Raw genomic sequence first — 12,526 nt, 5'->3', positions numbered from 1 at the left:
AGGAAGGAAGGAAGGAAGGAAGGAAGGAAGGACGGACGGACGGACGGACGGACGGACGGACGGAAGGAAGGAAGGAAGGAAGGAAGGAAGGAAGGAAGGAAGGAAGGAAGGAAGGAAGGAAGGAAGGAAGGAAGGAAGGAAGGAAGGAAGGAAGGAAGGAAGGAAGGAAGGAAGGAAGGAAGGAAGGAAGGAGGCTCCGATTCCAATCCAATCCAATGCCTTTCTTGTCACAATCAAATAGGGAGGTCAGGACCCACATTCAAGAAAATGTCTGAAGAAGCATTTTTTTCCTAAATTTACCATGGACTTCATCAAAAGTCAAACAGCCGACGAAGCCGACTAATGAATCCCTAAGTTAGCATTGACAATAGGTCAGCTTCCCTGAGACGCATCGCTCAATCCTAAAAGTGACAGGTTACATATTCATTCTCCTATATGTCATCAGATTTCCTCCCGGGTGCAACCAATTGTTATCCACCAGCCACACGCTTGGGGAAAACCCGCTGGCTAGCACACTGATGGGCTAATTTATCCTTTGGCTCCAAGCATGAAGAACCTGGTGCTTTTTATGCACCATCATTTTTGGATGTGTGCGCCCAAGCAGAATTAGTCATTGAAAGAGGCGAAAGGAATGCAGAATGCAACTGCAGCTCCTCATTCGGATGCTGAGCGGACCAGCAGGGGAGGGAGGGAGGTAGGTAGGGGAGGGAGGAGGTGTTCTATTCTTTTTGCCTTGCCCTCATCTCGCTACAGCTCGGCTCATTGTCGGAGAGCGCTCCAGCGCGCAGACTCCCGACGCCGGGCAACATCGAGCAGATTGCGGCAATTTACAGGCGAGACCTTCCGGCTCATCATCATCAGCGGCATAATCCTGCACCTCCCCCTCGTCTTCATCCTCCTGAAATGCGTCACTGTGCTCACACATGCACAACAGCGCCGAGCGGTCCCCACACTGACTTTGACGCCAGGTAAGGCTTTTGCGGACGCAACGATTACTAAAAGAAATGGCAGCGCGTCGTGTCGATGCATAAAACGCTTGGCTGTTGATTGTTTTCTCCCCGCAGGTGAGCGCATGCGCGGCCCGGCTTCCCCGCCCTGAGCGCCCAACTTCTCGCACACGCAGCACCGAGGCTCCCGCGTGGCGGATGACGCTCCCGAGCTGCGTGTCTTCGCCGGCTCCTCGGCGCACGGGCCCGAGCGTCAACGGTACATGCACGGAGCAGATGAGCAACGCGGAGCAGCTGAGCACGGCGGAGCAGCCGAGCGGCGCCGCCGCCTTCCCCCCGCTCTCGTCTATACTGGCCCTGCTGGTGCTGGCGGCCGCGCTGGCGGGCGTCATGCTCGTCTCCGTGGCCACCTTCCACTTCCACAAGAGGAGGCTGAGGAAGCGGAAGATCCAGAGGGCGCAGGAGGAGTATGAGCGCGACAGTCGCAGGGCAGCCGCCGCGACTGCCGCCGCGCGGCCGTGTGTCATCGCGCGCCCGGCACGGTGCGCCGCGCACCGGGAGGACGAGGAGGCGGAGGCAGTAGAGGAGCAGCAGGAGCACGGCGGAGCCCCCGCCGACTGCTAAACCCGGGGAACCCGACTGTGGACCAAACGGGAAAAAGCAATAAGGCACAAGGAACCCTCATCCATCCCCGCCGCCGCCGCTTGCTGTTGACTCTCATACGGAATCTTGAGCATAGCAGGCCTGGAGGACACACACACATATACACGCACGCATGCGCGCGCGCACACACACATACTTGAGCAGTGATTCCCAGCCTTGATGGAGCCAAGAAACATTCAGTTGGATCCCTGGCGCGACCATGCACGCTCGCATCTCCTGTTCTTTGAGGCTGTGGATGCGTGTCACTCGTTTGGATTTGGGTGCCGCAGAAGCAAAAAACTCACACTCGCGCCCAAAAGTGCATGTGAGAGCATTTCATTGTTTTGCCCGTCCTATTTAGGCAAGGAATCATTTCCTGCGTGAGTGGTCGTTGAGAATCACTGCGCTGGAGCAGGTGTGTCCACTCGGAGCTGCTTAGTAGCTTGCTTTTCAGGGCCGCAGCGTGGAGTTGCTCATTAGACGTCTGCTAAAGCGCTGCTAAGAATTGCTTTAATAAAAAAATAAAAAATAAAAAAAGTCATTGACAGCACCCATTTTTAAACAAATGCCTATCTCAAGCCAGATCCAAATGAGGATAAAACAGTTGATCAATTTGTAAAATGTTAAAATGTGTGCTCACAAGCAGCAAAGACTTTCTGAAACAATTAGCTCTTCCCGTCGGGTGCGCAAAGCTCATCCCTCATTCAAGAAGTGTCATCCCTCATTCACCAAGTGTCATTGCTTGCATGCTTAACCCCAATTACGGCAGTTTAAGGCATTTTGTTCTCAGGCCAAAACATTGATTTGAGCCCATTTAGTGCTGTGCAATTAAGTGGAGGCCAAGGTAATTGCTCTGCTGCCATCTTGTCAATGAACTACTATATTGATGTGGAGGAGTTTAATTTAGACAAAAGCAATGCTTTGTCGCCATCTCGGGGGCATCTATCGGCAACTATAAAAGCTTTTTCGGAGGAGTGACAATGACTTGTAGAGTATCGTGGGGACTCAAAATATTTGAGCCGTCTATTTTTGTACATAGAAAGGGCCGAAACAAGGACGTTAGCAAGCAGGAGAACAAGAAAAGGAACAAAAACTTGCAAAAGTGAGAAGTCAAGCTGAGACGTGCTTCTCAACACGGAATTGGCCTTAGCGTTAAAAGGGAGAAGCATCTCTTCAGATTGGTGCCCTCTGTGAAATCGCACCTCGAACCCCCCCCCCCCCCCCCCCTTGGAGACACCTGCTCTGGAGTGCTCCGCCTCTCCCGGGACCTCCTCCTCCCGCTCACCTGTCAAGCATCTCCAAACTCAATTGGAACCCGTCTCTAGGATGTGAATTGTACACACGTAGCAATGTGACACGCGCCTACGGCTTAGCTCGCTCAACTTTCTCGGCTTGTCCCTTAGCGGTACCTATGTGGTTAGCCTCTTGATATATGTTGTGGTGCTGTGGGGCAGTGCAAAATCTGCCCATATTAAACTGGCGGTGGTTTCTTGGTCCGGCCGCCGTATTTCTCCCTGGGTTCAACTCGAGAGACTCGGAGTGCTCCAACGTTCGTTTAGGTGATTTAAATCTATTTACGCGAGAATTTTTGGCTGTTATGCGCATAAGACCCTCATGTTTTCCTTCTCCCGTGGTAACGTATTAGTGCGACATTAAGTGGAGCTGTTGTGATCCTCCCTTGAGCAGCACTTCTTTCTCCACAGTAACTTCTTCCAGAGGGCCCACAGACGGAGAGTCGTGGATTCCATCGATATGACATTGTGAAAATTGTTTTCTGTAATCTCCCTTTTACGAGAAATACGCTGTATGTAGTATTTGGAGTTTCTAAATAAAGGTTGGGCGAAACTGGAGTGGCTTCAATTGTCGACGTTCTTTGTGCTCGGATGAAATGAGGGTTACGCAAAACGACGACTTGCTTTTTTTTTTTTTTATCTCCAGTGGGGTGAACAACCCAAGGCCAGAGTCACCTTTTCTGAAACGCACTGTCGACATGACTGTCTAAATATTTTCTCCACCAATGCACGAAGAGTTCGCTGCCGTGAGCGAGGCAGAAATTAAGGCGCGACTTGACTCAGTCAATTTGGAAAGAAATGAGCAGGGAGATGATTAGTGACAAAACACGTGCCCTTTGAGTGCCGCTGATGCTTTAAAGACAGTAAAAATTGATTGCTCTGCCGCAAAAAGAACAAATCTTGTCGTCTGTTCATTTACAAGCGCAATTTATGAGTACGCAACTCCTCGGTACATTTCACACCAAGTAGAGCAGAGAGGGATGAAGCCAGCGGAAAGTCAGTGGTAAAATCGATGCTGAAATGGCCGCGAGCAGATTGGGGATGGCGGATGCGGAGGGCAAGTTGGCCAGGAAACGACAGGAGAGATGGTAGGGTGGGAAGAGCTAGGTCTCATGAGGAGGGAAAAGTGGCTGAGGATAGATGAAGGTCAGGAAGAGGCGGCGCCCGTTGATGGCTGGCAATAAGTGGAGGCTCGCCAGAGATGGAAAGAAACGACCCAAAACAAGATGGTGGCAGTCCAAAGTCAAATTATCCTTGGGAGGAGGCCAACAACCATGCGGCATGTATGAAAGGGTGGGCAGGAGGGGGCCACTCTGGAGCGACGAACGTGGCGGCTAAGTAGAAGGGACAGGCCACTCAGATGACGATCCATGCTCAGCTCAGAGGCGCTGCTCAGGGTGAAAACCTGCAGAGGTTTTCACATGGAGTAGCTTCCATTTCACATCTAGCCTCATTCCATCATTTAGAAGGCATCCCGGGAGACGTGAGATAGATTTGGTGATGGGACCCCATTGGCGGGGCAGTGGGTTGACGCCTCAGAGGCTTTCGCTTTATTTGGAATTTAGGCCAAAGCCGCATGGCATGGGATTTTGTTCACAGCCAAACGAACTGCACTGAACTGCTTCTTTTCTTCTTCTCGCTTTACTTCGAGACGGAGGCCTGGCAAAATTACCCATTGAGATTGACCACGGTACATCATGTTTGTTTCTTCATGAATTCGGTCAAATAAACGATTTGATGTGCTTCATTGAGTCAAATGATTTAATTTTTAAAACACCGTATTTGACACCGTAAGGCAGTGGTCACCAAACTACGGTCCGCGGGCCGGATACGGCCCACGGGACCGTTTAATCCGGCCCGCCAATCTTGAAAAAATTGTATTATTAAACTTTTTTTTTGGTCATTTTGCCTGGAATGACTGCGCTTCCCCAGTAGATGGGGAAGCGCTCGCCTGCGCATTTACTACCGGAAGCTGTGTCAGAAAGCTCGGTGCACACTCACAAGTGCATGGACATGGCGCACTCGCGCTCTATTTGTATCAGTCCCGAATTTAGAGCGTGGGCTGTGACGACAGCATCCTTTTAATTCGCGCGCTGAGCTTTCAGATGCAGTTTTGCGCTAAAGCCACCCACAAACCTTCCCCTGGAATCCTTCCATTAAAATGCCCAAGGAAAAGCAAGGTGGACAGTGCCGAGCGTTTAAAAGAGAGTGGCCAATTTGGCTCGACGTACGCGACGTGACGTTCAGCCACATGAACATCAACATCAACCCGTCACAGATCGAGGTAAACGGACCAACACCTCGGATCTCGCCTAAGAATTGCCACAACAAATTTTACTCCAGACTATGACGCACTAGCAAAGTTTAACAAAAAAGACAGCGGTGTCTACAAGCCTACTGGAACCTACAAAAGGATTATAAGGAAGGAACACAACAACTTTAAGAGACTGCTCATATGTGTCAGAGAGATTCTGCTCTGACAACTGAGCTCAACTTTTATCTGTTAAGATTGTGCATGGCACAACAGAAAGTTAATGTTCCATGGCTTTTTTTTCTATGAAGAACCCAGAGAGAGTTATTTAGTTATTATTTATTTCCTGTTTTTTCTGTGAAAAACTCAGAGAGGGTTATTTAGTTATTATTTATTTCATTAATAGTGTTATTATTTGTTTCCTGACTTTTTTTCTGTAAAGAACCTGGAAAGGGTTATTAAATAACCGTTATTTGGTTATGTGTGGCTTTCTGGAAAACAATAAATTTTTTAAGCTCCCCTACGATCGTCACACTTTTTCTGTTACAAACTCATCAGAGAAGGGAAAAGTTATGTGGCCCTCACAGGAAAAAGTTTGGGGACCCCTGCCGTAAGGGGTCAAATCAAACGATACCAAGGACCGGTATAGCGCTACCCGTGGTAGGGGAGGCATATTGCAACATATTGTGAGAGTGAGCGGAACAGTATGTGGTAAGGAAAGGCTAAGCTCAGAGACAAACTGGACAATAAACACTTTTCGGATGTCCTTTATGAGGCAAAGGCATGAATTTAGATGCGGCCGTCCATCTCTTACCGCTGTTTCACTTTGCCGCCATTGTTCCATGGGGCCGCATTAGCAGATTGCTTACCGAATGTTGCTTGGGGGACACACGGAGGACACCGTCGCGTCGGGCCGCCTCCTCCTCCGCTTATCCTACGGCTACCATCAGATGATTTGTCACCGCGGCGGCCGACTCGTGACAACGGGCCCTTGCTCAGCCCGGCTGCCGCCATCTGAAGGAAACAAACACGTGAAGGGAATTACAAGTGGGCCTTGTTAAAAGCCTCAATCGGTGGATGAGCCAAGCAATTTAGTAGGGCTGGGCATCGATTCAGATTTCCAAAAGCTTTTCTATATATGATTCACAATGGCATTATCCCATTCGCTTCACTTAGATTTTTTGATGCAGTAGCCATTTCTCTTTCACATGGAAGACATTCTCTAAAGAACCAATGTTGCAGATAGTAGAAACATCTTGCTCCAACTTGGTGCATTAGGAAAAAAATATTATATAATGAATATAATAATATAATGAATATTTACAGTCTGAATGTAACCCAATGCAATTAGGGTAATTGTGTATTTTCCTGAACATCGCCTGGTCAAAACAATCATTCATATTAGGGGTGTAAATTGCGGGTTTTGTCACGATACGATATAATATCGATACAAAGAACTACGATACGATATTTGCCGATATCTTAAAGCTTGCTGCAATTCATTCACGATATATCGCGATATAGTGCCCTACGATCGATATTTATTTTTTTTAATAAAAAATATAGAACAATATCCTGATTTATAACAATTCATACGCAAAATCAACAAGGTACTGCAAACTCTTTATTTAGGAAATTACAAGAGTATTGTAGTATACAAAGTGCTTATTTTAACACTGAACTTTGATGTCGTATTTTTTCTTTAAATGTGCGGCGAGATTTGTGCTCCCGTAATATTTGATCACCGCATGGCAGGATTTACAAACTGCACGTGTCTTGTCCGTTGAGCCATCTTTTCTTTGGAATCCAAAGTGCTTCCAAACGAATGACTCGAAGCCTAAAGGGGAGCAAATTTAGTCGTCTTTTTGGACACTAGCCATAGCACCAGCCCAGGAGCAGCGTACTAGTTGTCGACTCCCCTTTCACGTGCCTGCTCTGCTCACAACACAACAACGCCGGGCGCACTGCTCCCGGAAAGAGGAAGCAAGCAACAATGAACTGGATTTCAAAATAAAGTCGCGTCTAATGTCCGAGGTCAAACACGGCGATATAAATCGATGTTTACGTTTAGCATAGATGCCAATAAATCGTAGAGCATTATATTGATTAATCGATGTGTATCGATGTATCGTTACACCCCTAATTCATATCCATTCCAACCACAGCCTGCCTGTGGAGGACAAATGACAAAAGCACACTGTCAACTCGTGACAACAAAGGACCTGGTGCAACCTTTTGTGGGTACGTACTCAAAAGCTAAAGGGCACCTAGGTACCTGAAATCAGGGGTCACCAACCAAGGGCCCCTATCCAGCCTGTTTTAGGTGCAGCCCTACTACAACACATCTGATTCAAATGATCAGCTCATCAGCAAACTCTATAAAAGCCTGATAACGATCCGGATTATTTGAATCATTTGCAAAACTGTTTGGCAACACCCATTACCTTGTTTGGTTTGTCCCGCCCCAACGGATATGATGTAATAGGGATATATTACACTTTTCTACACCCCTGGAGACGCGAAACACACAAGAAAACGATTTTAAAAGCAAAAAAAGTCAATTTTCCATGATGTGTCCTATAACTAATACCACTTTATCTTCCCAATTAGTAGAAAACAACGGACACAAAATAATTACGAACTGATTGTGCAAGCGTAGGAGTTAGGCACTCGCACTTATTCTGAGCATCGGGAGTCGCTGATGGTGTAGGGAAGTGGTTCTCCACCAGTTTCATATGCGCATTCACCGAATACCTCTTTGGTGAAAAATCAAAAATCAAATTCAAGACATCAATGTTGTGAAGGCAACGTCCGTCTGCTCAATGACCTCAACCGCTTCTTTGCTCGCTTCGACGCTCAGAACAGCACTTGCCCGCTGAAGGCCACTCCCCCTTCACACGAGCTGCCCCTGTGCCTCTCCGCCGACAGCGTGAGGAGGGCGCTTGCCGCTATCAACATCCGTAAGGCGGCGGGCCCTGACAACATCCCGGGTCGAGTGCTGAAGGACTGCGCTGGTGAGCTGACCGATGTCTTCACAGACATCTTTAACACTTCCCTGCAGCAGGCCATCGTCCCGTCGTGTTTCAAAGCTGCCACCATCGTACCTGTGCCGAAGAAACCCGCTCCGTCCTGCTTCAATGACTACCGCCCCGTGGCACTTACTCCCATCATCATGAAGTGCTTTGAGCGGCTTGTTATGGAGCACATCCGATCCGTTCTCCCCCTCACCATTGACCCCTTCCAGTTTGCGTACCGAGCCAAACGGTCCTCTGAGGATGCCATCTGCTCTGCCCTCCACTCGGCCCTCACCCACCTGGAGAGAAGGGACTCGTATGTGAGATTGCTGTTTGTGGACTTCAGTTCTGCCTTCAACACCATTGTGCCACAATGCCTCATCAGCAAACTTGACACGCTGGGCCTCAGTACCTACCTCTGCAACTGGCTACTGGACTTCCTCTGTCAGAGGCCACAGGTAGTACGTGTTGGCGACAAAATCTCCGCCAGCATCACGCTGAGCACGGGGCCCCCCCAAGGCTGCGTGCTCAGTCCGCTGCTCTTCACCCTCCTGACGCATGACTGCACTGCAACCTACAGCGACAACCGTATAGTGAAGTTTGCTGACGACACGACTCTGGTGGGTCTCATCACCAAGGGAGACGAGACTCAATACAGGCTGGAGGTTGACCTTCTGACCACGTGGTGCAGGGACAATAACCTTCTGCTGAACGTCGACAAGACCAAGGAGATTGTTGTGGACTTCCGGAAGGGTCACACCCAACACCTGCCGCTGACCATCGACGGTGCTGTGGTGGAGAGAGTGAGCAGCGCCAAGTTCTTGGGGGTGCACATCAGTGAGGATCTCTCCTGGTCCACCAACACCGCATCACTGACAAAGAAAGCCCAGCGCCGCCTGTACTTCCTGCGGAAACTCAGGCGAGCGAGCGCTCCTCCGGCCATCATGACTACATTTTACCGCGGCACCATTGAGAGCGTCCTCTCCAGCTGTATTGCTGTTTGGGGTGGCGGCTGCACTGACTACAACTTGAAGGCCCTGCAGCGCATAGTGAACACGGCTGGTAAGATTATTGGTGCTTCGCTCCCCTCCTTGAAGGACATTTACGCCTCCCATCTCACCCGCAAGGCGACCACGATTGTGAGTGATGTGAGTCACCCCGCTCACTCTTTGTTCGAGCTTCTGCCCTCTGGGAAGAAGTACAGAAGCCTGCGCTCCTGCACCATCAGACTCTCAAACAGCTTCATACTCCAGGCTGTCAGGATTCTGAACTCGCTTCCCCGTTCTGCGTAGCGTCCTGAACGTTTACTGTCTGTATGCACACTGGCTCTTATTTGTTGTGTTATCTGTTTATTTATTATTTATTATTACTCTTATTACGCATTGCTGCGAGAGATTATTACGGCAACAGGGCAGAGCTCTCAGTAAACGATGGTCTGATCACAATCGGAAGTCGCATAGTTATTCCTCCTGAGATGCGTAAGGAGATTCTGGACAGGATTCATGAGGGACACCAAGGCCTCACAAACTGTAGAGAGCGTGCACAAGGATCGGTGTGGTGGCCGGGGCTGTCCACCGATCTGAAAGAGAAGGTAGAAAGATGTGGGTTTCGCATGGAAAATAAGAGGGCACACAGGAAAGAACCACTCAATCCAATACCTCTACCTGAGAGGCCCTGGCAGAGATTAGGGATGGACTTGTGCGAGCAAAAAGGAAAAAACTATCTTCGTTTCGGACCACTATTCCCGTTACCTGGAGATACTAGAACAGCGGTGAGCAAACTACGGCCCGCGGGCCACATCCGGCCCACGGGACCGTTTAATCCGGTCCGCCAACCCTGAACAAATTGTATTAAGTTTTTTTTTTGGTCATTTTGCCTGCAATGACTGCGTTTTCCCAGTAGATGGCGAAGCGCTCGCCTGCGCATTTACTACCGGAAGCCGTGTCAGAAAGCTCGGTGCACACTCACAAGTGCGTGTACGTACTCCGTAGTACGGACTTGGCGCACTCTCGCTCTATTCGTATCAGTCCCGAATTTAGAGCGTGGGTTTTGACGACAGCATTCTTATGATTCGCGCGCTGAGCTTTCAGATGCAGTTTTGCGCTAAAGCCACCCACAAACCTTCCCCTGGAATCCTTCCATTAAAATGAGTGGGCCGAAAAAAAGAAGTGAGTGCCGAATGTTAAAAAAGAGTGGACAATTTGGCTCGACGTACGCGACGTGACGTTCAGCCACATCAACATCAACCCGTCACAGATCAAGGTAAACGGACCAACACCTCGGATCTCGCCTAAGAATTGCCACAACAAATTTTACTCCAGACTATGACGCACTAGCAAAAAAGGGAGACCAACAACACTGTTCCCACTGAAAATGAACGGGAGGCTCTCAAGTTTATTGTAAAAAAATGCATTTTGAATATGATTTGTACACATAGCAGGGATTGAAACTAGCGACCATTCTCATTTTCAAACAATGCTGGATGCTCAAGGACATTGATGCACCACCTATTTGCGACTAATCTTAACCTGTAAAGTTCTTAAGGCTTACTTTAAGGAGGTGTTTCCCGTTTCCTCACCTCTGTTACCAGGTGTTTGCGAGTTAAAACTCTGCTCTGATTTTCAGATACCCCTCACCGTGTTGCTGTTTTGATTACTTTATTTGGATGTATGCTTTCACCGATTCTTCAAGATGATATATTTGGTCAGAATGTTTGCCGTTTGATGTGATCTCATAAGATAAACATCTTTCATTAATCCAGTGCTTCTCAATTATTTTCTGTTACGCCCCCCCCTCCCCACCGTGACTATCCTAACTTGTCTTGTAAGTCGTAAAATGTTGCACTGTCGCAAACGTCACAGAAGTAACAATGAGAGCGCCACTGCTCCCTGCTGGGAAGATGCGCAATTACACTTTATTCTAGTACTGCAAAAAAAAAGCCTGTTCCCCAGGGTCACACGCGCCCCCCCAGGTATAGCACGGCGCCCCCCAAGGGGGGCGCCCCACTATTTGAGAAGCACTGCATTAATCTGACCTGCAGGCACTGAAGTGATGGAGATTGTTCTTCATAATAACAGTGTCGTATTTTATGAGAATCACTGATAGCAGTTTTTTAGTGAATTATTATTTTTTTAATGCTGTTAATAAATGCATTTGTTTTCAAAAAAATTGTTTGGAATATCCATGCTTTACTACCTACTAAAGGCCAAGATCTTTTATGCAATGACCTTTACAGGTCGCTTATATGACTTCACACAACGCCTACGTCCATCTGCTCCTTGTCCGGCCCTCCGGTCCAAATTTAGAACCCAGTTCGGCCCGCGAGTCAAAAGGTTTGCCCACCCCTGTACTAGAACTATCGGCAGCTACAGCAGATCAAGTTGTTGCGAAGCTAAAAGCAACTTTAGCATGGTACGGAATTGCTGAAATAGTATGCTCAGATAACGGACCGCGGTTTGCATGCGAGACCTTCAGAATATTCAGTGAGGGTACCCATCAGCCAACGGACAAGCTGAGAGAGCGGTTCAGATGGCGAAGAGAATCCTAAAGCTGGAGGACCCAGTGCTAGCACTTCTCAACTTCAGAGCTACACCCACGTCAACTACAGGTGTGAGTCCGGCAGAGCTCCTGATGTGCAGAACGATCCACACTTGGCTCCCAACTCTGGAAGGCAACCGGAAGCCCAGATGGCCAGACTTATCCATCGTCCGACGGAAGGATGCGTTGGAGAAGGAACGGCAGGGATATTATTTCAACCGCAGACATGGTGCGCGGGCGCTACCCATCCTGCAGCCTGGCAGCAGGGTGCTCAAGAGATTGAACTCTGAAAAACAGTGGACTGGTCAAGCTGTGGTGCAGAAGGAGAGCTCCACGCCCCATTCATACGAGGTCCAAACACCATCGGGAGGGGTGAAAAGACGGAACCGAAGACATATGCAGGCCCTTCGTCCAGAGAGTGGGGCTGTCGCGGTGGCGGGACAGGAGCCTCCCCCGGATGGAGCCATGGTCAACAGAGAGTCGGAATCGAGACAGTCGAGCTCACCGGCTTTAGATGGACTGACCGTAACTAGATCGTGTAGAGTCAGTAGGCCAGCAGAACGCCTAAATCTATAGATAGAATTTGAGCTGCGTGTTAGTTAAAAAGAGAATGTTTTGGAGATATTAAACCATATGTTAAGTAAAGGAAGAGAATTAATTTGAGTTATTGTTGTAAACACTCTGAGTAGGTACTATTTTAAATAGGGGGAGGTGTCATAGATGTATATTTGTTTAGTAGTGTTGTACGGTTGGAGTTGCACCATTGTTGAATATCACGTAGCGGGAAGGTCACGGGACACGGAAGGCAAGAGACGCGCTGAGAGAAAGACACACGTTCAAAGA

General features: G+C 48.7%; 1 protein-coding gene across 1 annotated transcript; it reads left to right on the top strand.

The window, feature by feature from the left end:
- The first annotated feature begins 712 nt into the window (after positions 1-712).
- LOC133168178 (uncharacterized protein C11orf87 homolog) lies at positions 713-3,424 on the top strand. Its single transcript, XM_061299521.1, has 2 exons — positions 713-968; positions 1,065-3,424. Exon 2 carries the CDS (start codon positions 1,146-1,148, stop codon positions 1,569-1,571), a length of 426 nt encoding a protein of 141 aa, XP_061155505.1. The 5' UTR covers positions 713-968; positions 1,065-1,145; the 3' UTR covers positions 1,572-3,424.
- The last annotated feature ends 9,102 nt before the right edge of the window (positions 3,425-12,526 follow it).

The sequence above is a fragment of the Syngnathus typhle genome, linkage group LG15 (genome assembly GCF_033458585.1).
Source record: "Syngnathus typhle isolate RoL2023-S1 ecotype Sweden linkage group LG15, RoL_Styp_1.0, whole genome shotgun sequence".
Taxonomy (NCBI): Eukaryota; Metazoa; Chordata; class Actinopteri; order Syngnathiformes; family Syngnathidae; genus Syngnathus; species Syngnathus typhle.
This window is presented reverse-complemented; position numbering and strand designations above follow the sequence as displayed.

Coding starts and splice junctions, on each gene's coding strand:
- LOC133168178 (XM_061299521.1), top strand. CDS start 1,146: ATGACGCTCCCGAGCTGCGTGTCTTCGCCGGCTCCTCGGCGCACGGGC.